General features: G+C 37.5%; 3 protein-coding genes across 4 annotated transcripts; 2 read left to right on the forward strand and 1 right to left on the reverse strand.

Annotated features, from left to right (window-relative positions):
• The first annotated feature begins 1,311 nt into the window (after window positions 1–1,311).
• On the forward strand, window positions 1,312–5,930 carry LOC149009067 (ABC transporter G family member 1-like). The gene is made up of 8 exons (XM_089162117.1): window positions 1,312–1,837; window positions 2,585–2,664; window positions 3,545–4,009; window positions 4,182–4,268; window positions 4,403–4,531; window positions 4,617–4,808; window positions 4,918–5,004; window positions 5,164–5,930. The coding sequence occupies exons 1-8, from the start codon at window positions 1,441–1,443 to the stop codon at window positions 5,827–5,829; spliced, it is 2,103 nt and encodes a 700-aa protein (XP_089018243.1). The 5' UTR covers window positions 1,312–1,440; the 3' UTR covers window positions 5,830–5,930.
• A 4,167-nt stretch (window positions 5,931–10,097) lies between these two features.
• Window positions 10,098–20,714, forward strand: LOC149009068 (polyadenylate-binding protein 2). 2 transcript variants are annotated; one of them, XM_089161561.1, is made up of 6 exons: window positions 10,098–10,255; window positions 10,369–10,471; window positions 12,542–12,612; window positions 18,626–18,817; window positions 18,966–19,093; window positions 19,409–20,714. In XM_089161561.1, the coding sequence occupies exons 1-6, from the start codon at window positions 10,133–10,135 to the stop codon at window positions 19,455–19,457; spliced, it is 666 nt and encodes a 221-aa protein (XP_089017687.1). In that variant the 5' UTR covers window positions 10,098–10,132; the 3' UTR covers window positions 19,458–20,714. The 2 variants fall into 2 exon arrangements, with proteins under 2 accessions (XP_089017687.1, XP_089017686.1); XM_089161560.1 differs by having other exon boundaries at window positions 10,363–10,471; window positions 19,409–20,713.
• Window positions 20,715–22,560: 1,846 nt separating this feature from the next.
• LOC149009069 (phospho-2-dehydro-3-deoxyheptonate aldolase 1, chloroplastic-like) lies at window positions 22,561–26,911 on the reverse strand. Its single transcript, XM_089161951.1, has 5 exons — window positions 26,180–26,911; window positions 25,811–26,088; window positions 25,031–25,307; window positions 24,595–24,840; window positions 22,561–23,054 (listed from the first exon to the last, which is right to left on the reverse strand). The coding sequence occupies exons 1-5, from the start codon at window positions 26,726–26,728 to the stop codon at window positions 22,788–22,790; spliced, it is 1,617 nt and encodes a 538-aa protein (XP_089018077.1). The 5' UTR covers window positions 26,729–26,911; the 3' UTR covers window positions 22,561–22,787.
• Between the last annotated feature and the right edge of the window lie 589 nt (window positions 26,912–27,500).

The raw sequence follows: 27,500 nt of genomic DNA on the forward strand, positions 1-27,500 counted from the left end.
ATGAATCTAGAGATTTTTACGACCAAACGGGTATAATTCTTAGATTCATGAATCTATTAATTTGAAATTTCTGGATTCATGCAACCAAACAGGCCCTAAACAAATTATTTTTCATTTCGACCACTCATTTTTCACTCATTGCTCTGGCCGATGATCAATTTTGAAAAAGAAAAGAGAAAGCAAGGGAGAGGATTCAAACTGCAAATGAAAATGGCTCTTACTAGACAGGCGTTTCTGACATGATGGCATGTGTGGTGTTTAACATTAGATGGATGTCACATAAATTCATTAAATTTCTGTTGCAAAAATTGAATATATATGCAAATTATGTCAATTTAAGAAAAATCGACATAAATCGATTTTTCTTTGATTCAAACAAACCACTTTTTACATGTGAATACCGAAAACTGAAATCCAACACTAGACGCCATAGGCACCATAACAGAACATCACATCGTTTACCAAAAAAAAACAGAACATCACATCACATCAAGCGTATCATCATCTGACACTTTTTTTTTTTTTTAGACCATCTGACACTTTCATGTGAATACCGAAAACTGAATAGTTCTTTTAAGAGTCAAAATCAAGATATCACAAATCCCTAACTCGATAATCGAATTGAAATCATTCCATGACTATAACAGCCACGTTTACATGAAGCTATAAATCATATATAATTTGATTACCTAGAAAACTCTCTGGGTCAAGAAATATCAATTATCAACAATAAAGGAAATCATTAGTGGGGACGTTCATTGTCTTTCATAAATTTGAAGTTAATTCAAACTGAACAGAACATGCAGTCACTTGGATCTTTCAATGCCCTACACATTTCGGTTAAAGGTCACTTTTTTTTCTGTGACTAATTATCCTTCAAACTCATTTTTAAGCATTCATGTTACATTAAGATTTTATAAACAAGTTAGCAACATTGAGTAGTTGAGTCACCATACATTATTTATGTACATTATGAAATGAAGAAGACATCAAGTTAAGATGTGCCCAGATCAAATCAACATCTCTATCAAGATTGAGGCAAGGCTTCCTCAGTAAAGCCTGAGTTTATTTTCTGTTTCACCCTTGTGTTCTGTTTCACCCTTATGTTTCAATCCGATTCTTCTTCAGAGTCTGATCATTTGACTGGGTTCTCTGTACATACTTTAAAGTGAACTTGTGCTTCGTTTAAAAACTGCCAGTGCTAGTTGACACTGCCCATTCCGTGGTCACTTTCACAGGCTTTGAGCAATTCCTGCTACTCAATAATCACTCTCCAATATATAAATGCACAAGTCTTGAGATAGAGTTGAGTTAAAGAGCCTCTCTCTTTTCTTTTTTCTTTCTCCCTGGTTAGAATGAATATACAACTGAGAGACTGGAAGTGACAAGAACTATAGCTTCTATAAAATTTCTAGAGAGTAGTCGAAGAGAGAATCAACAATGGCTTCTGATATTGATGTCTCTAGTTTCTGTCCAAGCCCGAGCTCAGCAGGACCATATCACCATGAACACAAGCCAAGATTGGAAGATGATGAGTCGGAGAAGGGACACTTGGACATAGAAATCAAGACTCTGGTAGAACTAATGGAAATTGATCCATTGCCCAAAGGAGGAGCAGGAGAAGAAAATTTTGGTAGGGGTGATGATGTGAGTTTGGAGATTCATGAAGATGGTGTTGTATTGACATGGGAGGATATATGGGTGACAGTTAGTGTAGGAAGAAATGGGTGCAAACCAATCCTTGAAGGGGTCTCTGGCTATGCTCAACCTGGAGAGGTCTTGGCCATCATGGGTCCATCTGGTTCTGGCAAGTCCACTCTTCTTGATGTTCTGGCAGGTGAACACCATTTTCTTAAAACTGCACTTAAAATCGGAGAATTGGATCTGGAATCGACCATGTTCGATCTCAGTTTCCGATCCATTCTGATTCAGAATCACTCCTGAGTAAACTATATTTTTTCTTCTTCTTTTGTTTCCTCCCCCCCCCCCCCCCTTATGATAGGTGAATACCATTGCCTTGCTAGGTCAATTAGACCGAGTCACTCACTCACTATTGCTATTCGCATATCAATTGTGAGCGAGAAATAATTACTTCCCTTAAAATACTTATGAACACACTCCATACTCAGATCGGTCTCTTGAGATGGAGATGATGCAAAATGAGAAAATATTCATCAAGATTCAAAGAAGCAAGCAGCCAAGAGTTCATCCAACTACAAATCCTATAGTAACAGAATTTTAAAACTCAGACTCACCCATCCAGAATCAGTATTTATATCTAAAAACAAGGAATTTCTAAGGTTTTTGGGTCTGAATCAGCTGTATCAATAGGTTGGAATCAGGATCTGTCACCACCGATCCAATATTAATCCACCCATATGTTCGACATGATCCCTTTTCACCTGAATTTCCATATACAAGTCTCAACAATCAAGCAAGCAGCCAAGATTCTTCTTCTAAAAATTCACATACGAATTTAAATAAATTATTGGCTTTCTAAGAAGGGTTGTTCTGTTAATTTATCCAGTTCTGCACATCACAAGGGTCTTATGATATGCGTTCTGATGCAAATTTTCTGTAGCAGGGCGTCAAGGTCCAAGCACAAGGCAGCATGGAAAAGTGCTTGTCAATGGCATAAAGCAAACTCTAGCATATGGAACTTCGGTAAGAAAATAGATCTTTTGCTTGACTCAGTTCCATGCATGGTACCAAGCACCTCAATCATTGAGTTTCAATGAATTAGATGCTGGTGAATGTTCAGATTGTAAGCAACCAATCCAAACTCATCTGGAACCTAGATAGAGATGAACTGGGTTCTATTTGAATCTTGGGTTTACCAAGATATTAGTAACCTATTTATTTATTTGGATTTTCAAGTGTTTCGTTTCGTTTTGAATATCATACAGGCAGTGATAGAGTGCCGCTAGATGTTTCTTTTATATCGAACCATCTAATCGTGCAATTAGAACAGAGTTGAAGAATAGAACGGTTGAAGTGCTTTTAAGTGTTTGTACCCCCCCCCCCCCCCAAAAAAAAAAAAAAAAGAGGCTTGTAAGTGCATGCAAGGCCAAAGTGATCATCCAATTTTACTTCCCCCAGCTCGTCCCCTTCTTATGTAACTTCCCGTCTTCCTCACAACTGTGATATCACCCAGTTGATGCCTCAAGCCAAACCTTGCCTTAAGCGTCTATTCAATATTGTGTCAGTTCACTGATTAGGACTATGTACTTCTTGCCCTGTATCAGTTCAGATACAATTTGCGTTAACACGGTTGGAAGAAGAGTCCCACCCCAGTCCTTGAGGCCCCTCATATTCTTGTAAGCACCTTTGCCAAAGAGTTTTAAGGTATCTATAGTAACACAATTTATTCCATGTAAGAAGGATCACACCAATTCAATGAGGTTTTTGCTAAGAACACTAGGCAAGTGACTATCTCATCCTCTTTGTGTAAATGCTGCTTATAGTTTTACCTCATATGATTACTATAATTTTTCAATATTTTTCTAAACCACAACATTGCTCATTTGCCTTTGCATTTGTCAAGGCTTTCGTGACTCAAGACGATCTTCTAATGCCAACATTAACAGTTGAAGAAGCCGTATACTACTCTGCTCAGCTACAACTTCCTAATTCAATGTCAAGGTCAGAAAAGAAGGAAAGAGTAGAGATGACTATAAGAGAGATGGGTCTCCAAGATGCTATGCACACACGTATAGGGGGATGGGGGGCCAAAGGGATTAGTGGTGGCCAAAAGAGGAGAGTCAGCATTTGCATTGAGCTCTTGACACACCCCAAGCTACTCTTCCTAGACGAGCCAACGAGTGGACTTGATAGTGCAGCATCTTACCATGTCATGAAAAGAATTGCAAACCTTGCTCAACAGGGTGGAAAGACTGTAATCACATCCATTCATCAACCAACATTTGAAGTCTCTGAGCTTTTCCACAATCTCTGCCTTCTCTCTTGTGGTAGAACAATTTACTTTGGTGCTGCTTCTGCAGCAAATGAGGTAATCATGAGAAATACGGTTCTTTCGCACTCCAACTAGGCTTTAGAAGATACTATTTATTTATTCTTTTCTTGTTGAAATTTATCTAATCCTTACCTTTAAATTAAGGGTAAGAGTGGATCAAGCACTTTAAACATTAGTGTATGAATATTGATTCTTAACTCTGATGCAGTTCTTTGCATTGAACGGCTTCCCATGCCCAACCCAGAGGAACCCATTTGATCACTATCTTAGGGTAATCAATAAAGACTTTGATGAGGTGATGACAGCTCTGTTCTAATAGCAATTTCTCTGCATCATCTAGTTATCTTTTCAACTAATTGACAGCAGTTCTAGTAAATAATTTGTGTATACAAAAATTTCATAATTTTAGACTTTATTGCTTGTGATTAGGACATCGAAGTAGGCCTTGAAGGAAGGATCCTAACCACTGAGAAGAAAATCGATATTCTTGTAGAGTCATACAACTCGTCTGACACTCGTAAACAAGCAAGAAACAAGATAGCTGAGTTATCTCAGAAGGTAATCAGTCATGTACATTGTTTAACTATTCTGAGTTGGCCACTACTTAGAGAAGAAACTTTGAGGATACCATTTGCCTTTGTAGGAAGGAGCAGTGTTGGAAAAGGGTGGCCAAGCTAGCTTCCTTACCCAGTGTTTTATTCTTACAAGAAGGTCTTTAGTGAACATGTATCGCGATTTAGGCTACTTTTGGTTGCGACTTGCAATGTACATCCTTTTGTGTGTATGCCTGGGAACCATCTTTTACAATGTTGGCTTCAGCTTTGGCTCAATTCAGGTAAAGTGGTCTAGGTATATGAAGTTCAAAAAATAGAAAATTGATCATTTGACCATTCTAATTTAATTAGTCATCATATCTGACTATTGGACTATTGTAACCTTTCCAGGCCAGAGGCTCATTGCTCATGTTTGTACCTACCCTTGTGACATTTATGTCCATTGCTGGATTCCCTTCTGTTGTTGAGGACATGAAGGTTAACTAATCTTCATATTATTCTCTAATTCATCTTGAAAGTTACTTATTAATTATACTTCATCTAAGAGATAGCTTCAAAAACAACAGGCTACGAGCAATATTAAAATATGTCTCCAAGTTGTTCCCCTTTTCTCATTTCTCTTCTCTTTGAATTCAGATCTTTGGACGAGAGAGACTAAATGGGCATTATGGAGTTGGAGCTTTTGTTATCAGCAACACACTCTCTTCCATTCCTTACTCACTTCTAAATGCTGTTATTCCTGGTGCTATAGCTTATTATCTTGCCGGTCTTCAACGAGGATTCGAACACTATCTGTACTTTGCCTTGCTGCTATTTGTGTGCATCATGGTTGTTGAAAGCCTAATGTTGGTTGTTGCAAGCCTTGTACCAAATTTTCTATTGGGCATAATTATAGGAGCTGGAATTCAAGGGTTGATGATGCTCAATGATGGCTTCTTTCGCTTACCAAATGATATCCCTAAGCTTTTTTGGAGATACCCAGTACACTACATTGCCTTCCATACGTATGCAGACCAAGGTTTCTACAAGAATGAGTTTGAAGGTTTAATATTCCCTAACAATCAGTCAGAAGGGCCATCCAGCTTCACTGGAGATGAAATTCTGAGGAATGTGTGGCAAGTAAAGATGGATTACTCTAAGTGGGTTGATCTTGCTATCTTGTGTGGGATGATGGTAGTGTATCGTCTCATGTTCTTCCTTGTTATAAAGGCTGTTGAAATGGTTAAGTCCACTGGCATCAGCCTCGCCACTGTTCCTCCCAAAAAGAAGACACAAACCATTCCTCATCATGCTAGTGTGTAATGGCTTTCCCTAATTTGTTTTATAGTTACTGAAAATGACATAATTTGTCAATCCTTAGCCTTTATGTACTTACTATAAATAGCAAGTAATTTATAACTATGTCTGTGGTAACTGTTCTCTTACGAACAAAAGATATAAATCATGGAAAAGCCCTCTTCCTTAAAATGCAAGTCTCTAATGGTTTTCCACTATTAACTCTATTTGTCTTATAATTGCTGAGTTTAAGCTTGTTTCATCTTGATGATAAACTTTCTTGAACTTCTCATCTTTGATGCTAAATGAAATCATGGAGTCCAAATGAGAAATCAAATCACGAAAAATCCAATGGGAATAACCACCAAACAACTGCAATATTCACCCAAAAGACAGTACCAAACTCCTCCCATGCTTCTCCAAGAATTTGTGCCCATTGTGTATTCAATGGCTTGATATTTACTAGGGCTACTCATCTTCCTTGCCTACATCTTATATTAACTAGAAACATGATCATAACCCAACCCTAAAACAGTATAAGATTCTTATTCAAAGGGTAACTATTTGAAACCTCCTCCAACAGGAATCCACAAACACACACCACACTTGTAACTTGTAAAGACTCCAATGAGTTAAGCGTAGCAGTCTATTACAAGAACATGTCAGTTTCATATGGCATGTGAGACGGATCCAATGAAGGTATATTGAGTGGGATCGGGCTGCGAAATGAGTGAAGAATGAAGATCTACTTTATGTATCTTACAACTGTTTGCAACAATGATAATAGGCCATTGTCAATCTCAATCTGTCAGTTACAAGTGCATTTTAATGAAATTGGGGTTATGGAGTCATAAGTAATCTCTAATAATGCACGGAATCACAACTGGTTACGAAGTCACACCCCTTGTAGTAGTCTAAAATTAAGGTAATGACAAGATAAGATTGAGCTTAAGGAAATATCTTAAGGATACGCATGATTTTGATCATGTACCTTTTCATATTACTAAAGCACACACATTCTTAATGCAGAAGACAGTACAAGGACAACCAGAAGGAAGCAAGAACGAGATTAAGAGAAACAAAATTAACATAAAAGTAAAAAGAAATGCTCGTCGCCAATATCTTATCTATCTATGAAGCAAGAGTCTTTCAATCTCCTAAAATGCTCGTCGCCAAGTAGAAAGAAATGCAGTTTAACCTTTCAGTTACAAACACCATAAGCATAAGTTCAAATCCATCTCCAAATATTAACACAAAATAAACATTCCCAACCAACTGTGATCAAATATAAACACAAAATAAACATTCCCCACCTGTAATCAAATATTAACACAAAACAAACATTCCCTAATTGTAATCAACAATTAACACAAAAAATATTCATCCCTCACCTGTAATTCTTTACTTAAATTTCATACCTGCACATCCTCTCTTTCTTCAACCGCTAACATTCCGAGGCTCTCGACCTAGGAATCAACTTTGACGCAGAAAGAATTTCGATAAATGTACAGAGATCTAGCGCCACCATTAACTAAGTTAAATAAAGCTGGTCTCCGTTGATCCACCATTGAAATCTGACCATTCTTGAAGCCCCACAATCCATATCCCTTGATCCCTAGACGTATATCCGACACGATAAGAAGAGGTTTTGTTACATCCTCAAACGTGCTTTTATATAATTAATATTAATTAGGGATAATTACTGTTGCCCCTGTAGTTTGATTTTATTACTAATAAAATCCTGTTCTTTACGAAATTACTGTTGCCCCCTTCCTTGTAACGGTGTTAAGTTGTCGTTAAGTTTGAATATGTAATGTCTAATTTGCCCTTCATTAAAATTAAGAAATCAAAAAACGATGCTACCCCAATTATAAAACCAGATTAAATGTCAATTCTACCCTAAACTTCATTTATTTTGAATTAATGAAATTGGCAAAATTCAAATCCGATTTGGTTTCCCACCTTTACTAAACTTCATTTATTTTTGAATTAAATAAATGAACAAAGTCCAAATCCAATTTGGTTTCCCACCCTCACTAAACTTCATTTATTTTGAATTAAATAAATGAGCAAAATCCAAATCCAATTTGGTTTCCCACCTTTACTAAACTTCATTTATTTTTGAATTAAATAAATGAACAAAGTCCAAATCCAATTTGGTTTCCCACCCTCACTAAACTTCATTTATTTTGAAAAAATTTTAGGTAATATTCAGTTTCCAATTTGAGTTGAATTCGATTTCCTTCCTCTTCTGTTTCTATTTGAGTTTTATTCAATCATTCATTCATTCTTCTTTATTTTATTTTATTTTATTTTTTATATTTTTTTATATAATACTATTGTAACTTGACAAAAGGGTAAATAAATAAAGAGATAAGTATAAGGGTATTTTTGGGTTTTTGAAAAAATATAAATATGCCACATCATCAGTTAACTAACGAAACTTAACAGTAGGGGGCAATAGTAATTATAGACAAAGTTGAAGGTTGGATTAGTAATTCTGAAAAGTACAGGGGATACAATAGTAATAAAATCAAAGTACAGGGGGCCAATAGTAATTATTCCTATTAATCAATATAGGCAAACCCCTAGCCCGAGGGTATTCCAACTCTAAGAGTTGTAAGTTCATCTAGTATTCTGTAATCTTGTACTCATATGAGTCATATACCCCGCTTGGGAAAAGTAGAAAAATAGAAAAAATTACGCCTGTGGACCTTTTTAATGAGGCCTAACCTATTGTGACTCCTGACCCTTTACCCCAACGATCCAATACCCATGGATGGAGCTTCAATGTGGAGTACGGTTCGGATGAAATGGATGGTCATGGGTAAAATCTCAACCATCAGATTTTTTTTTTCTTTCAACCGCTACATACTTATAACCAATGCAAAATGAGTATTGAGTAGTCAAGATTTCGACATCCCACTCAGGGATCGTGGTCATACGCAGCTCAGTGATGTGCATTTAATACATAGCACTTAAGTTGAATCTACACCCATACATCTAAAGTTCTCTCTCACAGCCCACCGCGTTCAGACCATTGGAGCCACCTATGTTAGGTGGGTTGTGAGTGGTGGAAATTTCGACGGTATTCGGTCGAAATTTTGGTTTGAACTATTGTTGGATCCCTTTAATATAAAAAAGGGTAAATATCAATTACCTCCCCTCTTAACTGGACAAATAGCACTTATACCCCCTTAGCTGGATAATATCACTTACCTCCCCTCTTACATAGCAAATATATCAAACACCTCCTCCTGTTAACTTTCTCAGTTAATTTAACTTTTACCATTAAATATTTTTCTAAAATCCTAAAAAAATTAACACGGTCACTAACTATTAATCTTATTAAATTTTTTAAATCAATAAAGATCAAAATATCCTCAACTTGTTTCATAAATATGATATGATTAAAATACCCCAACTAATCTATTATGTTAACCCCATAACTGAGTGAAGGGAGAATTATTTCACCCATATTCTTCTTTTACATTGGCAAAACCACTGTCAAAGCCACATTATAATATGAGGGGGAAAAACACCACCTACTCCATCCCTAGTAACCAAAACCCTTTTGAAATCCAAATGGAGAAGGAGCGGAGAGTTAGATGGGGATTGTGAACTCCTACTGCATAGGTTTCTGCCCAAGAAAAGCCTCTTTCCTAAAAAATTTTGACTCAAAATTAAATTACTTAGGCTGCGTTTGTTTGCAAAGGTGGGGTGTGAAAAAAAACATGTGGGTCCCATGTATAGTGGGGTGAGGGAGAAGGAGAGGAAAAGAAAGAATTTTGTGGAAAAGTGATAGGGATGGGTCCCACTTTTTACTTTTCCCAACTTTCTCACAAAGTCCCACCAAATATGTGAGGTTTTAAAATGGCATGGGGTGGTAAAGTTGGGCTGCCACATCAGCAGAACTTGTTTCCCACTTTTCCACCACAAGCAACCAAACAATCTACCATTTTGAGATTTAAAGGGAAAACTAAGAAATCTACATACTTTTTAAGAATTTTTCCACCCCACCTTTATTCCAGCAAATAAACGCAGCCTTATAATTTTTTTTTTCTTTTTCGGTAAACGCAGCCTTATGATTTCAACCAAAAAAAAAAAGTCTAAGGGGATGTTGTACCAAAAGAATCTCTGGGTCCAAAATGAAAATTATCCATCCAAAATAGAAATTTACATTCCAAGGGTAAAAGGGGTATTAATTTTATGCGTCTCGTTACTTCGCGCCTTTGTTATCTCATTATATATAATAGAGTAGGGCTCCTGTAACGCGTTGTTTAGTATTGGGACAGAATAGCAGTGCAGTTTCGCAACGAGAAAGGTTGAGATGGACGAGGAAGAGCATGAAGTTTATGGTGGAGACATCCCTGACGAGGGGGAGATGGAAGGGGATATGGAGGCTAATAATGTCGATGTTGAGATGGGAAGGGCAGATGAAGATGCCGTTAAGGTACTGTCACAGATCTCTCTTCGAACCCTAGTAACTTGATCAGATTTTACTTGTAGAAGCCTTATGCCCTAACCAACCTAGCCTGATTGGTTGAGTTTTATGTGAAGTTGCAGGAGCTTGATGAGATGAAGAAACGGTTGAAAGAAATGGAGGAGGAAGCGGCTGCCCTTCGTGAAATGCAGGCTAAAGTCGAGAAAGAAATGGGTGCTGTCCAGGGTTGGTTTATGTCTTACTCTGATTTATTTATTTTATTCTGGAGTTTGTTGATTGATGTTTGTAAAACGATAATCAGTGTAGATTTTTGCTGGCAACCTTCGGCTTGTTGGTCACTGTCCTTCAAGTTCTGCTATGTTTCATACATCTATAATCGCGTTTTCTTGCGTTCTATACTAAATATCGTTTTACCGTAGAACTTTTACAACGGTTTTATTTGGACGGAAACCTCAGTATTTTGCATACATTAGGGCTCTTAGACGTGGCTTTTTTTTTTTTTTGGGGGGGGGGGGGGGGATTAATAGTTCCCATTGGTAGTACAACACCTTCTGCAAATTCGTTTAAATATTCTTATGAATATTACGATTGAAGAGATGAATTGAAAACTTCTAAACGTGAATGTTTGTAATCTCTTGTGCAGCCTGCTTGTTTCTTAGTGAATGTTAGGGAAAAAGAAAGTGAATCTGCAAGACCAAAATATCACTATGAAAGTTTAGTAACTTTCAAAAACTTGCATATAAAGATGAACATGAAATCCATGTGTTGTTAAATGGCTGCATGAGAACTAGAGTTGCATAATATTCGTCCTGGTGAGGAGATGAGTGGAACGAAGCCTGAGGAGGTGGGATTGATCCAATGGTTGTATGCAGTAGCTGAAAGACTAGTATGACCAGGATTGAAAAAACTGAAATAGAATTAGCCCAGCCAGGTTCTCATTCTAATCAAAGCTGGCAGTGATGTAGTTGTTTGTTTTGATTTAATTTCTAGTCCTTATTTCTTTCATCCTTTTTTTTTTTTTTTTTTTTTTTGGGGGGGGGGGGGGGTGGTTCTGACATGTTTTGTTTTGAGTGGGATACTTACGAATAGGAGATAGAGAGAGTTGGTTGCAATTTAGTTTCTATACTTTCAGTTTTGCATTCCAATTAGGAGTCATCAATTTTAAAATGGGATAACATGCTCGATAAGGCATAAGTTCGAGTATTTGTAAGTGTTTGTTTGTAGGAACACCCACAAATCCGATTACTCTCCATGCTTTGTGAGCAGACATAGATATATGTTGACCTAAAGCTTATATTTCTTTTAGAGAAGTTTTCTTTTTTCTCTTCTTTATCATAAGTTCACGTCCCTCAATGATCGTTTTGATTTATCTATGCCTTGTAACAATCATTGGATAGACAGATTAGAATGAAAAGAAATAGATTTGACCATGTTGTGGTGTGTGCACGATTGCCATCATGGACATTCCCTTCATCCCTGCAACTTTGAGTTCCATCTCTGATATCTTCTCCTTCTCTTGCTGGCCCTCAGGTACTCTACCTGGTAATACAAGAGATATAAAAGTAACACTTCTCTGGAACCACTCTTCTATCAAGTTCATCTTGGGTATTCTCTAGAATTATCCTATAAAGCCAGTGGCTTGAAATAAGGTTACCAACAAAAAGAAGTTTGGGTTTATTTCTTGACAATCTCAGAGGGTTCATCTCTGCTTGTGCCACTTCTGCATTAGAACATTTATATAGGCTCAAAATATAGTCCATAGCCTGTGAAGTAAAATGAGGAAAAACTGGGGGGGGGGGAATTCAGTGACACGTAATTTCAGTTGGTAACAAGGAAATTTAACAGGATTGTTTCAGCTACGAAAGAGTACATATGTTCTTATTTTTTCAGAGCCATGTTGATACTATACAAGAAAACTATTAATTAGAAAAACTTCCTGTTGAAGGAAACATCTCATTGATGTTTACTTGAACTTATTAGCGGAATATAATTCTTTAGATTCAAGATAAGCTTTTTATGTCTTTAGTGTCCAACATTTATTTTGATCTACTTTTTTAAGACTCAGACTAATTATGACAAAAAATAAATGAATAAGCAAAATTATATTGTATGGTTGATTGTATCATCTTGACAAGAAAAGGGTTCAATTTGCACCTTTGTGCAACTTTTGTAGCTTAACTTATTAGCCTGCCATCCCCTCCCCCTATGCCTCCCACTGCTCCCCCCGGCCAAAAAAAGAAGAAGTTATTTTAATTGTTTTAATTCTAAAATGCAACCTCTGCATTATGTGTATAGATCCTGCAAGCATAGCGGCAACTCAAGCAAGTAAGGAGGAGGCAGATTCTCGATCAGTATTTGTTGGCAACGTGAGTTTCATGATCTTTGCAACTTTGGCTTAATATTGTGTGATATGATGCTTTGTAGTTGCAAAAGTTCTGACTATGGGGTGCCACCTCTTTAGGCGACCTTAAACAAAAGCTGTGTTTCTTTTTAGTTTGTTGGGTTCCCCCACCCCCTCTTACGAGAGGATATGGGCCATGTGTTTTTTAATTCTTTTCTCAACTCTGTTGAATATAGTATCTAAATACATCTTGACGTTGCTACTCTAAAATCTCATTCAGTAGTCTGCTTCAAAATATTTTACCTCAACATTTAGTCTGTAAGCTCTGTCATGCTATTTTTGAACTTCAGTCTTTGCCCTTGCTGATGTTTGTTTGGTATTGATATGTTGTTTAGGGTTATGTTTTTTTTTTTTTGGCTCCTGTGATTGAGCTTGAAATTTGGAATTGCTAACAGAGTTAATTTTAACCTTGAACAAAAACAGCTAAAAATATGGGATGTGAATCTGTTTGATCTTTCCATCTGGGGGCTCTCTTTGTTAATTATCTAGCTAGGGGAGAGAGCCTATCCACCCATTTGTTGCTCGTCTTTGGGGAATTTTTGTCTCTATTAATTAAAATTTTGTCTGCTGTTCCTTGTAACTCATGGATTATCTATTCTTCATTCTGCCATGGCAGGGTATATTGAAGATTGTTAAATTTCTGTGGTTCCTCTGTTCCGGCCATTTTTACTTTTTCAGTATTCAGTTGATTCAGTTGATGGGAGTCGTAGGAAAGAGTGTTGACTCTTAATCTCTACTTTGATATTATAGTCAAGGGTTAATACCTTATTTTGTTGAAATATAGTACTTTTCTCCTAAGTTATGGTTGGTTTTTGGCTGAATTAAGGCCTGAAATTTCATGGAGACCCTATTTCAAATTATATAAACACATTAAGATTATCATCTTATATAGTGAAAATAGTTACCCTTTTGATTAGTAATATATGTTTGAATCTTGTTGTATAAATATATGTTTACTCATTAGGTAGTACTAGATGACACAAATGATAAGCAATATAAACTAGTATTGAAGTAAATCATTCAAAATTGTAAAAAATGAATAATAATTAGCTACATAATTTTCTGAGGACATAATCAAACCAGAACCCTCCAAAAGTCTTGATACAATTGCCTAGAAATTAGTAAATACTAATAATAACTGCCTTGCCATTCAAGATTCGTCACAGTAAAAGCTGGATGGTGATGCAGTATTCAAGCCCTTCCAATCCAAGAACAAGTCCAATACCAAGTGAAGGGCCAAGGTAGCCATCCAGGGTTGCTGTCCAGTTGCTTTATTTCTTGTTCTAATTTTAATTGCTTTCTTTGAGTCTACTCAATAGGTCAGGGTTATAATTCTACCTATGTCGGGTGTATTTCGTATGTAATTTTCTATAATTAGAAGCTTGACTTGAACTAGGAGTTTTAAAACAGTCCTTGTACGGGTTAGGTTATAAGACCTAATAGTTAAGTTCTACCATTGGGCTGGGAATTCAAGTCCAAGTAGAAAAGCCAGCCCCTACCATATATAATAAAGCCCTCCACTCGTTGGCGAGAGAGATTTCTAATTGTTGAGTGATAAAGCTTCCCTTTCAAGCACTGTGTGTGTTTTAGTATCGTTCCAGTCAATTAGTTTGAGTGTTCAAGTAGTAGCTGGTCTGATTTTGTCAATAAGTTAAAAGAATCAACACTAGAGGAAGGATCTAAGTGAAGTTCACCTCAGATCCTAGACAGTGGCTGTAGTAGACAGCTTTCGGCCACCATCAACAGCTGTGTTCCAGCTTCACCCAGGCTCCATTCAAGGTCCAAATCAAGTACTATTGAAATTCCTCACCAATCCCTTCCCCTTCCCACATATTTCCCTTTTTCTTGAGTTCTCGGTCTTTCTAGAGACCCAGAATTCAAGGTCAGATCAATGCCAATCTAACAGAACTTCAGCATCCTCCCAACCCCAGTGACCTTCCTTCCCAATTTCAGCCCTAACAGACCAACCTAACCCTAGATTTGCCCATACTTGTTATTGTCATCCTATTTTCCCTCCAAAACAAGAAACCCAACATCTCCCGAAACACATCCAAAATCGTTGAAACTTGAGAAGACCATGCAAAAGAACAAAATATAAATTCATTTCAAGTTTTACTCCATTCGCATAAGTTTTCATCTCATCCCAAATCTACCCCATATCAAGGAATTTATCAACTTTCCCATGGGATGGGCTAAACTATCCTTCATACCCTAAATGTCCTTCCTTCTTTAACCATCAATGTCCCATCAAATCAACCAAACCCCAATCAGGAAATCAGAACACAACTATTAGGAACTAATTGGGAAACAACCATCCATATACTCTTAACTAAAACCCTAGTTCTGGGCCTAGAATTCAAGTCTTGACCTAGAGATCCTTGAAGCTGCAATCCTATTTGATCAAGGCTGCATCAAATTGAGTAGACTTGCATTTTCTAAGAGTTCAGGACATGTGATTGCGATGTTATAATTGCAGCAAGAAATGAGCAGTCTTCCAGATCTGACATTTACATTGCATTGTTGATATACAGAAGTTAGACCTACCATAGGATGTGGATCATCAAATTATGAAGAAACCCTCTGGTCCACTCTTGTACAAGTCATATGATATCATTGATAGCATGTACAGATGGGTGTTGGGTAGGAGAAGATGTCCTCAGAAAAAGACAATCCAGTATATCCCTTTGGGTGGGAATCATACTCAATTACTGAAACTTACAAGCTTTCAATTTATATACCGTCAAACTAGTGTACTTATTTTTTCCAAGCTGGCATTTCTTTTGGCCATGTTGAAATACTTGAAAATTTGCCGACTTTTTGCACTATCTTTTTCGCTGGCTGTTTGAGTCAAATTCAAAGCAGTTTTAGTTCTTAACTAATTTTTTATCCTTTTTATGGTCACTTGTGCAACCAATTTTCATGATTGTAATGTGTGTTTTCTGCTGTGTGCTGCTGTTGAGCAATTGAGTTTCTTGGCAAACGTTTTCTTTCTGTAGATGAATAAGTGTCTATTATTCAGTACTTCTCTTCTACCTGTAATTACATTGTTGACAAGCATGTTACAAGTTACAAAAGAAATACTCAGCCTTATCTTAACTTAAAAGGAGTTGGCTTTATGCATGCTTGCAAAATAAGGAGGGAAAACTGCAGTCTGAGCACAAAAGAGTAACGAAGAGATGGGAAAAGATGAAATGAGAAGAGAAAATAAAAATATGAGAGGCAATAGAAGGAGGAAAAAGAAAGAAGAAATTAAGAGGAAAGAAGCACAGACTGGCAACTCAGGAGAAGATCAGCTAATTGGGTCTGCTGCATCAATCCTTGGCCCCCAGTAAGCTTTATTTGAGGAGAAAATAATTTAGTTTGGTGGAAAAGTAGATTCAGGGAGGAAAAAATGTGCAAAGTTTATGATGGAGAAATGCTATCAAGTCTAATGTGGGATGATCTGAATGGTTCATTTTAACTTAATAAATTAATTAATTTATCAGAGTAGTTAAGAGTTAAAATAGTGTGTTACCTTTCCATCCTTTTATTTTTGGGTTATGGGTTGGTTCATAACTTGGTGTTCAATTGAGACTAATGTCTGGTATGCCTCTTTGAACCCTTAACCTAAACGTTGAAAGGAAAAAGTTAAGTTTTTAACTAACTATATTGGGTACAGTTCTTTTCTAAATTTATTGCATCCTAATTACAAAGTAATTGATTTTTTTATTGTTATATCAATGATTGGCTTCACTCATATTGTTTTTTGTTTTTGTAAAGTTATTAATTATCTGAAATTGTTTTCTGTGCAAAGGATCTTCTCTCATGTCAATGTCTAATATATTTGGTTACTTTTTCAACACTGAAGTCATGGTTTTGACTTTACATCTGAATGATCGCAGGGTCATTCTGCATTATTCTTCGAGTCCTCTGATAAGCTGGATTTGCTACCAAATATTTGTGTTGATGGAAGTTTTCTTGTATTAAAATGTGTCTGAATTAGAAAAGAAAAGGAACAGAAGATAGTTGCATGTATGAAAAGTAACAAAAGAGGGCAAAAAAGAAAAAGAATAGCTAGAAAGAAAAGGAAGGAAAAAAGAAAAAAGAAAAGACCTCCCCCCCTCTTCAGAGAATGAGGGATTAATCTTACAATTTAGCCCCTAAAAAGAGAATTGCGATATCCTTTGAGAAGAAAAAAAAAAAAAAAAAAAAGAAAAAAAGAAAAGAAAAAAAAAGAGTTATTGAAGGGGAGAAAAAAAGAAAAAGAATGAAAGCCAAAAATAAACCAGTCCCATAAGGAGGGGGGAGTCAAGAAAGGAAAGGAAGGTATTGTAGGATATTTTGTGTGTTTTACCAAGACATTCCAGCTTGGAGGTGATATGATTGAAGAACTGAAGAGAACTACCCCGGTAAGAGGACTAAATCTGTTGGGTAGTTTGGAAGCCAAAGATGAAGGCTATTTGTTCATTTTGCTGGAGGTGGCAGTGGATAGTACCTGGGAAGTATCTAGTTACGTTGCAACCAATGGTGAGGGGTTCAAACTCTTCCTTATGACCTTGATCTCTTGTTTGTCATGTAACTCACCCAATTCATGGTGGAGACATCTGTAATGTCGGAAAATGTGCTGATTGTGCTATTACAGGGAATCTTGCTGTTGATTTTGATGTTATATTTTACCAATGTTTTCTAATAAAGATTACTTGGTTTTAAATGTTTGAGAAGTTGTTTTTGTGTTCTCTGTTCGCTTGAGGATTGTGATTTTGGATACTGGAGTCTAAAACAATGTGTGGTGTCCAAAACTATATGACCTAGAAATCATCTGATAATTGGAGTCTTTTGGTGAGGATGTAACCTTTGTAAATTGTTATTTAAAAAAAAAAAGTAATCATTTCATCCCAACTAATTATGGTTTCTTTCTGCAAATCAAATTAGTTGTTGTTGTTACATGAGTTCTATTACTGATGAAAAATTGTTTGTCTGGGAGAACAAATGTTCTCCTTATTTAGTCGTTTCGTGACATTTTGGACAGACATCTATGCCATGCTTGCCTGTGCTACTAGAAGCAATACAAAATGAGGATTGAAGTATTAACTGTCATGTATATTGCATATTGTTATACATTGCAATGCCTAGGATTCCTTGTTAACCTGGTGCCTTCCCAACAACAGGGTCCCTCAGTCACCTTTACAAATATGAGGAGGACAAATCCTCATTCAGTAAGGGCTTAAGACAGATAACAAAGTTCTCTAATAACATGAGGGGTTAATACTCTATTTTCATCATGAGAACCTATAAGAAGCAACCTATATCTATTGAAATACCTATATTAAACGAAGAAACTCTTAATTGCTAGCTAATTTGGAACGTATGATCTGATTTGAAGCCTCTGTTATTAAAATAAGGAAAATTTGCAAAATGACTTGCAATTTTATCTAAGCATACAACATCTGAACATATACCTGTCCAATTCCTAGCCACATGATCTGGACCATGGATTGTTTGTGCATTTAACAGTTTTTCTTTTTCGTATTTCCAAGATTTTCTATTTTTGGATCTGTTGGAAATTAGGGGGAACCATAATGAGTTTTTTGAGTAAAAGTTAGCACACTGGTAGCCAATCCTGACCTATGTCCTCGTTTCATCACACACTAGCTTTTGTATTACAAACAAGAGGTTAGGTTGTGTTCCCCTACCAAACACGTATATACGGTGCATCTTTTGATGTCAGCTTTTGACAATACGAACAATTTGTTAGTGTCATTACTCTCCATGTCATTAGCTTGATACATTATCGTCTACCAACTTAGATTGCTTGATTTTTTGCTGGGTATTACTCGTTAGGCAAGCTTTCAAACTTGGGCACTGAATTTGTTGTGCTTCTGCTACGGTTACATTAAATGTGTTTTTGTAGGAATCTGTATGGTTAACTTCTGGCTGACCAAGTACTAGGTTTGTGTGGTATTTTGTAATTGTACCCATGAGTCAAATCACTTTTGCAGGTGGATTATGCATGCACTCCAGAGGAAGTTCAGCAGCATTTCCAATCCTGTGGGACGGTTAACAGAGTGACTATTTTGACTGATAAGTATGGTCAGCCGAAGGGTTTTGCTTATGTTGAATTTATTGAAGTGGAAGCTGTGCAAGAGGCTCTTCTTCTTAATGAATCAGAATTACATGGACGCCAACTGAAGGTCAGTATAATCTTGTCCTTGTTCCTGGATCTTCCTTATTTCATCACCTTATAATTGTCTTGCAAACATGCATCTTCTTCTTGTTCTTTGTTTTCGGTTAGTAGTTTCCCTAATGTTACCTGACCAAAGGTTGATTTTTTTTGGGCAGGTGTTGGCCAAACGAACCAATGTTCCTGGAATGAAACAGTTTCGTCCTAGGCGTTTCAACCCATACATGGGGTACCGAATCAGGAGGCCTTACGTATCCCCATATGCATACTCTCCTTATGGATATGGGTATGATTGTCGTTGCTCAAACAAATTTATTTTTTGCTTCTTGTATCGTGAAGCATTCAATTGGGATTTCCTGTGAACATGGTATCTGTGGCCTGGACATGTTGCGAGATCTTGGGCAAGCTTCTAAATACTATGTTATTGTGGGTCACTGGAAACCTGCCCAGGTGATGCTAATAGCCAACACCTGAGTGCGACGAAACTCAGCTATTGAGCACATAAATTTGTGTCCCTCGCTCCTGGCTTCTCTAGTTTGTTATTTGGGAATGGTGTTTCTTTGTTTCTTTCTTGTCACGTCTAATTTCTCATCAATTGCAGGAAGGTTCCCAGGTTTAGAAGGCCAATGCGTTTCAGGCCTTACTACTGATGGGGATTTGTGCGTTTTAGATAGATCAGAAGAAAAGCTCTATTGGAAGAACACTACTGTTGTAAGACACTGGAGATAACCATTTAGACTAGAAGAGAAGCACTATTGGAAGAACACTACTGTTGTAAGACACTGGAGATAACCATTTAGACTAGGCGTATTTTATTGCTATATTGATGTCATGCAGCTGCTTGGATTGTGTTGGAACTTGGTTCGTGGATTTGAACATGAGTTATTAAATTATATGCTTGATGCCTAACCACTGTGATGAAGCGTAATCTTAAAAATGATTGGAAGAAACGCATGGCACTTCAGTTTTCTGGCTGGCTGGTTTAAAAAACTACTGAACAGATTTGGATTCGACCCATGAAAGCATGGACCCAGTGATTAATTATTATTATTATTCTACAGGGGGAAACAAAGTTGCTCTTGCAACGACAGGTCTCCTGGCTGGGTTTTTTGTGGCTTTTAAGTTTCAGTCTTGGTCACTGATATCCTTGATGAGAACTGTTGGATTTTTTATGTGGGTGCATCATAGCCACTTGATTTATGGTACACTTAATTTGGTACCATGATTTTAGAATTGCTGACTTGACTCTGAGGTTGGAGTCAACATCCAAGGCATGAAAAGTATTGTTTTTGGGAAAATTATGTGATTAGTTACTTTGTCTTTCTTTACAGAAGTAACTACTCAATGTAATTATGTGATTATGTTTTCTCCTCACCTTTTTCCAGTTTGGAGTTCTTTGTCTTGAAACCATTTTAACATTATCATGCATGGCCAGAGTCATATAACTTGTCTTCAGATGGATTCTATATTCACCCGGTAGACGTGTAACGTACCCTGAAAATCCCAGTACTTGTAGTTATGTGATCTTTTGTGTTTGTATTTTTGGTAGGAACTTCTCATTATGTGATCATGTCTTGTATATTTGCTTCTAACAGAAAATCCTCCTAGTCCACAGCTGCTTCATTTTGAGTTATATAAACTCTTGTAGGTTTTGGCTGGTTTTAGATTACTACCTCACCCAACGGAAGCCCGTGACTGAAAGAAGATATTAATCGGCTATATAATTCCTACCCTAAATGTAACAAATGGAGAAGTGCAAAATTAAAGTTTCGTTTTATCTTATAATATATAATCTTTATGATAAATTTAACATGAAAAATGCAAAGCAGCACGTGAAACTGAGATTATCTCAAAAGATTTGGAATTTTCCACCCCATGTGCCCGCCCCACCCGTCTTGTGAATTTTGATCGGACCTACATTGAATGATCGTGATCTCATCCTAACATGGCATCATTTATTTGCAGTGCTAGTGGTACTGCTCTTTGATTCTTCTTTCTCACTTGATATTTTCCTATCCTATTTCTTGACTTAGAATATCTGGCTCTGTGTGGAAGATATTCAATGCTATGCAATTACTGTGCAACATAATTGCTGTGAATTCTCAGTTTTTTTTCTTAAATGTAAAAATATATTTTCAGAAAGGAATAATCTCGACCGTTCGCTGTAAGTATTGCGAATTAATTGCGTAACACCCAAACGATTTCCCCCAAAAGAAAGGATCGGCATTAATTTAATATGTAAACCCTCCCTATACTTCCTAAACCCCACTTCTTTTTCTTTTTCTGATCGAAAGGGAAAAGAATCTCTCTCCCCCACTAATAGCATGGGGATTGGGGACCTTCTTCTTTCATAATATTATTTATTTCTTTCAACGAAGTCAAAAGCATACTTAGAAAAATATGTTATAATAATAATACTTTTTATAATGGCAACTGATGTTTTACGTTTAATTTAATTCTATGAAACCCTTTTCAAGCCCGTCTAAGCTAGACCTGCATGTGAACAATCAGAAAAGGTATTGTTTTTTTTTCTTTTTTTTTTTCTGGAGATAAAGCTGTACCGTTAAAAAAAAAAAATATATATATATATATATATATATATATATATATATATATATATATATATATATATATATATATATATATATATATGAAGATGTCATTTTGATATATTTTTTTCTTTGGTTTAACAACTCTTTTCTCTGTGGTCAAGCATTCATACAGGCAAAAATCTTTGTAAAAAGTTCTTTATGCATGACGGGTTGGTGGGAAAAAAATATAACACAAGCTTGCCTGTGGTAGCCCATGTGTGAGGGTGGGGGATGGGACCACAGGGCCCAAGCAGGCCCATGTGTGAGGGTGGCTGATGGGAGGACGGGGCAGAGATGATTTGCACTCCTAATGGGATGGGGATTAAATTACTAATATAAGCCACCGAGTAGGTACAAACCCAGGACCTTCCCGTGGGAGGGCGGGTCTTTAACCGCTTGATTAACCCAATAAAGACCATCCATAGAACATTGAGTCTGGATCACCTCTGGATCACGTCTCCGTCAGAAAATAACAATTTGTTTTCTAATGCTTCCCCACCACACAGACTAGATTAACATGATTTATTATAGTAGTATACAAAACTAGGTCCCATCATTATTGTGTAGTAGAGAATCATCAGGGGAACAAATTTTTTCCAATGATGGAAAAGTGATCCAAACTTGAAAATTATGTTAGGAAAATGGAAGGAGAAATCCACCGAACCCATCAATCTTACATTGGGACAAGGAACTAAGCAGGCAAACATTGCTCAAACATGTTGGCCATTATTTACATGTCACCTAATTCTTCAACAAGTTCCTGAATTAGATATTATATTTTATTCAAAGAGGCTTGGTACATGGAAGTAGATAATATATTTTATTCAACGAGGGTTGGTACATGAAACATCCTTCATCCCCCACCCCCACCACCCCTTCTCAAGGGGTAGGTAGAAGGTCATGTGCCAACTAACTCCTTCCCTTTCTCAGCTAACCTTTTCCCACAATTTTGTTTGGTGATAAGTTTCTCAAATAAGTTGTTCTACATCAAATACTTCTGAATTGATTTATTTTCAAGTAACATCATCAGTTTATTCTGGCATTGTGGTAGTGTGTTAGGTCGATCTATTCAGTGCTCACTTAACCCTAGTTATAAAACTTAAGAAATGCTTCCAACTTAGGAAGATAAGGGAATAGAGAAAGAGGAATTTAAGGCAAGTAAGAGGAAAATTTCCATGCATGATATTATACCCTTTTAAACTTATTCTTCTCCACTTCCAAATCATCACTTGTTCCAGTATACATAGATTACAATACACTTAAATTTAAGCATAAATGAAAGGGCCACGTACTAGTTAAGAAAACAAGAAGCACAAGGGCCCATAGAATTCTTCCACAAGCTTGACGAAACCCAGAAAACAAGAAGCACAAAGACCCTTAAGAAGTCTTCTACACGCTTGATGAACCCAGAGTGGGTTGTGACCCAATCCTCCTCTTTCTAAGACGTTCAGCAATGATGAAGGCAAGCTCAAGAGATTGAGATGCATTGAGTCTTGGGTCACAGTGGGTGTGGTAACGAGAGCTAAGATCATCGAAGGTCACAGTCCGCGACCCTCCGATGCACTCCGTCACATTCTGTCCAGTCATCTCCAGATGAACACCTCCTGGATGGCTACCTTCTTGCTCGTGTACATCAAAGAATGCACGGACCTCCGCCTGCCAATGGATACAACATCAACAACATTAGGATTCCTAATTCTGATTGCTTTAAAAACCATCACTAACATTACAAATCCTGTACCAACCTGAAAGAGACAGAATACAAGAACGAGGTGGGATAGGTAGGATAGCCGCAAAGGTTTCTTAATTTCATGCAGTCGGCAACAATTTCAATTGATTATGTCTAACCCTTTTATTACATTCCAAATTTGGTCCCAACCTAACAGAGAAAAAAGAGAAAACCAAGAAGAAAAAAAAAGGCATATAGCAAAGATTACCTACTTTATCTGCTTGCAGGTTTTGAGAATTTCATTTGATTAAGACTCACACCTACCCACATCCATTTCAAGCTTTTCCCACCTAACTCCTATGCCATTGTTATATATGATTTTCCTTTCAATACTTCCCTTGGCAACTAACTAATCCATACTTCTCAAACGCTACCCAGCCTCATTTACATGTCAATGGTAAATAATATGGTAATGCACATATGGACAAGACTTTCGCCGATCAACCAATCAAAAGCATCTCATTCAACGGGACTTCGATGAACCCTAGACTAGATTGGATCAGTGGAATAAGATTTAATTATGCTTTCACAGTAATGAAAGCACAGCATGATTCAAGCTTTTCCCACCTAACTCCTTTACTTTAGTCATTTATGATTTGACTTGGTTTTTTTCAATACTTCCCCTGGCAATTAACTAATCCATCCTTCTCATATGCTACACAGCCACACTGAACAACTGTTTGGTAAATAATATGGTAATGCACATGTGGATGATAATGGCACTGACCAATCGATCAAAAGCATCTCAATCAACAGGCATTTGATGAATTATAGACTAGACTCCATCAGTGGAATAAGATTTAAGCTTTGACAGTAATTGAAGGCACAAAATGATTCATTCACAGATATTCTGGATAAAAATTTAATAAATACTCAGAAACCCCAAGCTTGAGGCTGACTACCATCAAAAAACAAAACCCAACTCACCAGTGGTTTTCCCTTAAAAAGAAAGGGCTAGCAAACATCAGGCTGACTCCTCACCTAACCCGCCTCCACAAATAACAAAAATGACATGAAAACTAAAATCTCAATCTATTCTTTCATATTCAATGCCGTTGCATAATTTGACACAATCAATTTCTTTCCATCCATTTGAGATATATGATGCAAAAATATGAAGGTAGCAATAAATTGCTCTTCCTCTCCCAAAAAATGATCAAAATTAAAAGCAACCATTACCTAAATGGATATATTTTCACTCAATTACGTGACAAGAGAGGTTTCATACACCTATCATTCACATCCAACTTCCAAAATTATAAGAATTGAGATCTATTGAAAGCAGCATTCGTCGATGAAATCAAGATAAGTACCCAAAATAAACTTAATTCTAACCTATTAAACAACTATCACCAATGATCATCAAAATTAAAACCATCCAAAGTAATGCAATCATCAACCACTACAAGGGGGGTGAAACGGAACCATATTAAATAAATGAAATATATATATTCAACAAGATCTTACCCGGATGGCATCAAAGGGGCGAGTTTTGAGCCCACAAGGAGCTTTGATTGTGTTGCCGTGCATTGGGTCACTGACCCAGGTGACAACCTGCCCTGCCCTGCGAACTGCTCTGATCAGATGGGGAAGCTTCACTCTCATGTTCTCAGCTCCCATCCTATTGATGATAGTAATTCTCCCAGGCTTGTTCTGAGGATTCAGAATCTCAATGAGCTTAGTTAGCTCATTTGGATTCATTTTATCGCTCACCTGCATCAAATTGCATTCTACTTTTTAAAATTCATATGCAAGTAATGACATCATCACTAACTGATTAAATCTAAAGTTCAAAGACTAGGAAGTTCAAGAACACAATTTAAGTTAAAAACTTTCAAAAATGACTCAGCCTTGTGTATCGCCCACAAACTGATTGAATCAAACATCTATGCAGCAACTATACCTTGATGCCAAGTGGGTTGGCAACTCCTCTCAAAAATTCGACATGGGCACCATCCAGTTGCCTCGTGCGTTCACCGACCCAGATCATGTGAGCAGAACAGTCATAGAAGAAACCAGAGGTTGAATCCTCCCTGGTAAGAGATTGCTCGTAAGGCAGGTGCAGACACTCGTGGGATGTCCAGAATTCAGTGGTAGTCATGATTGGGTGATCTGCAGTGAGCCCAGCAGCAGTCATGAACCCTAAGGCCTCGTCAACGCGGTGAGCCAGTTCACGGTACCTAAGTAATCGACCAGGCAACTTAAACAAATCACAATCTGAAATAATCACTTAAACATGCCCGAGTTGCAAATTGACACACTGTAACTCTCAAGGCAACTCAACAACCTAACTCGTCAGCCCACCCGAATACACAAAATCCAACAAAAGCAAATGATTAGAAGTGGAAATTTCTGTTGGCAAGCAGAAAAAATGGAGAACGTCAGGTACACAAGTAGTTGAAAGGTAATTTCAAAGGAGGACTCTTAACCTAGTCTTCACGTCAGAGATCAAAATCCAAAGTCATCTTATCATAGAGAATGAAACGGACCAAAAAAGCAACCTTTTTCTATTTGAAAGGTTTCCCTAAATTTCCGAAAGCAAAAAAAATTCCATTTTTTTATCACAGAGGAAAAAAATGAACAAAACAGAGAGCAGAATATTTCAAATATTTCAGAAGTGGAAAAATTACCAAAGACAATTGGGCGGAGTCATCTCAGATAACAAAAAATAAAGGAAAAATACCTGTCTCCTTGTTCGCTATGCTCTGTGAAATCGAGATTCCACTGGGTGACTCTCTGCATGGCGGCGTAACCTCCAGTGGCGAAGGCCCTGAGGAGGTTCAGAGTGGCTGCGGATTGGCAGTAAGCCCTGATCAGCCTCTGCGGGTCAGGGGTTCTTGACTTCTCATCAAATGCATCACCGTTCACATTATCTCCTCTGTAGCTTGGAAGCTTCACTCCGTTCTTCTCCTCGAATGGATCCGATCTGGGCTTGGCAAATTGACCAGCCATTCTTCCGACCTACATAAGTAATGCATATAAGCTTCCATTTCAATAGTTGTACGATGCAATAGAGCATTCAAATCTGGATAAATTTAAATTGCAAACGAACCTTGATGACAGGCATTTGGCCTCCGAACATGAGTACGACGCCCATCTGAAGAAGGATACGGAAGGTGTCACGAATGTTGTTGGCGTTGAACTCCTTGAAACTTTCAGCACAATCCCCTCCCTGGAGAAGAAAAGCCCTGCCCATGGCAGCCTCAGCGAGACGCTCCTCCAAATTTCTGGCTTCTCCTGCGAAGACGATGGGAGGGAAGGACTCAATGGTATGAAGCACGGATTCGAGATCTTCCTTGTCAGGGTACTCAGGAAGCTGAACTGCAGGCTTGGATTTCCAGCTATCGATAGTCCATTTGCCAGGAGTGGTGGTCTTGGGGATCACCGTAGTGGCATTCTTGGGAGAAGACTTGTCGGCAACAACTGGGTTCTTGGCCGGCTCTGCAGCATGCACGGCGGAGATGGATTTGAAAGATCTAATTGATTTGGGTTTGCTGGGGAGGAGAGGGTAGGAGGGTTGGTGAGGTGTAGAACCGGAGAAGAGTGATTCTGTATGTAGAAGGGATTTGGTGGCGGTAGCAGCGCTGCTTGTGAGGGCCATTGTTGTTCTTTGTCCTTCGGATCTCTCTTCTCTAGTTTTTTTGGCTGTTGGAGATTAGAAGAAGATAAAGAAAGGTACTCTGGTGTTCAACTGAAACAGAGGCCCTGAAGAAGAGAATGGAGAGATGTGAAGGGTTTTATAAGGTTTGAAGGGAGAAGAGAATGAGACAGACGTCACGGTGGCAGGAGAGGGTAGGGTTGGTGGAGCTGCTTGGAAAAGGAGAATCGCGGGGGTAGTTGAGAGTTAAAAACTTCAAGAGCGGAAGTGGCAAGACCAATTCACTTGTACTGATAAGACTAACCAGATCCAGGGGTAGTAATGGAATTTAATAAATATTATTATTATATTTCATATTTGTAAGATTTGTAAGAGCAAATTTGGTGAAATAATATATAGAAGAAACAAGGGCCACATGTAGCTGGCGTTGTCTTTCTCACAGTCTCCACTTACCTACTCCTCCTGTTAATAAGGCGCAAATGGCTGGTGGACCACGGCGGCGGCTTGGAGCCGAACGATCTTTCTTCAGCTTAGAAAATCAGAAAATTTTACCCTAACGTCCCTTTGGTGAAGGCTAAAATTGATGACTTGGACTTGAGTGTTGCATGTTAAATGCGCAGCGCCTGTTGTTTGAAATTTCGATCTCGATCATAAGCAGCAAAGCATTGTGCCGCAAGATCTCACTCGTGTCAAAATTATACTTACAATATTAGATTGCCAATAGAGGGTTAATGGAATAGTTCAGAACCTTACTTTTCAATAGAGAGGTCGTAGA

The sequence above is a fragment of the Hakea prostrata genome, chromosome 7 (assembly GCF_041222555.1).
Source record: "Hakea prostrata isolate BN-2017 chromosome 7, UWA_Hpros_2, whole genome shotgun sequence".
Classification (NCBI taxonomy): domain Eukaryota; kingdom Viridiplantae; phylum Streptophyta; class Magnoliopsida; order Proteales; family Proteaceae; genus Hakea; species Hakea prostrata.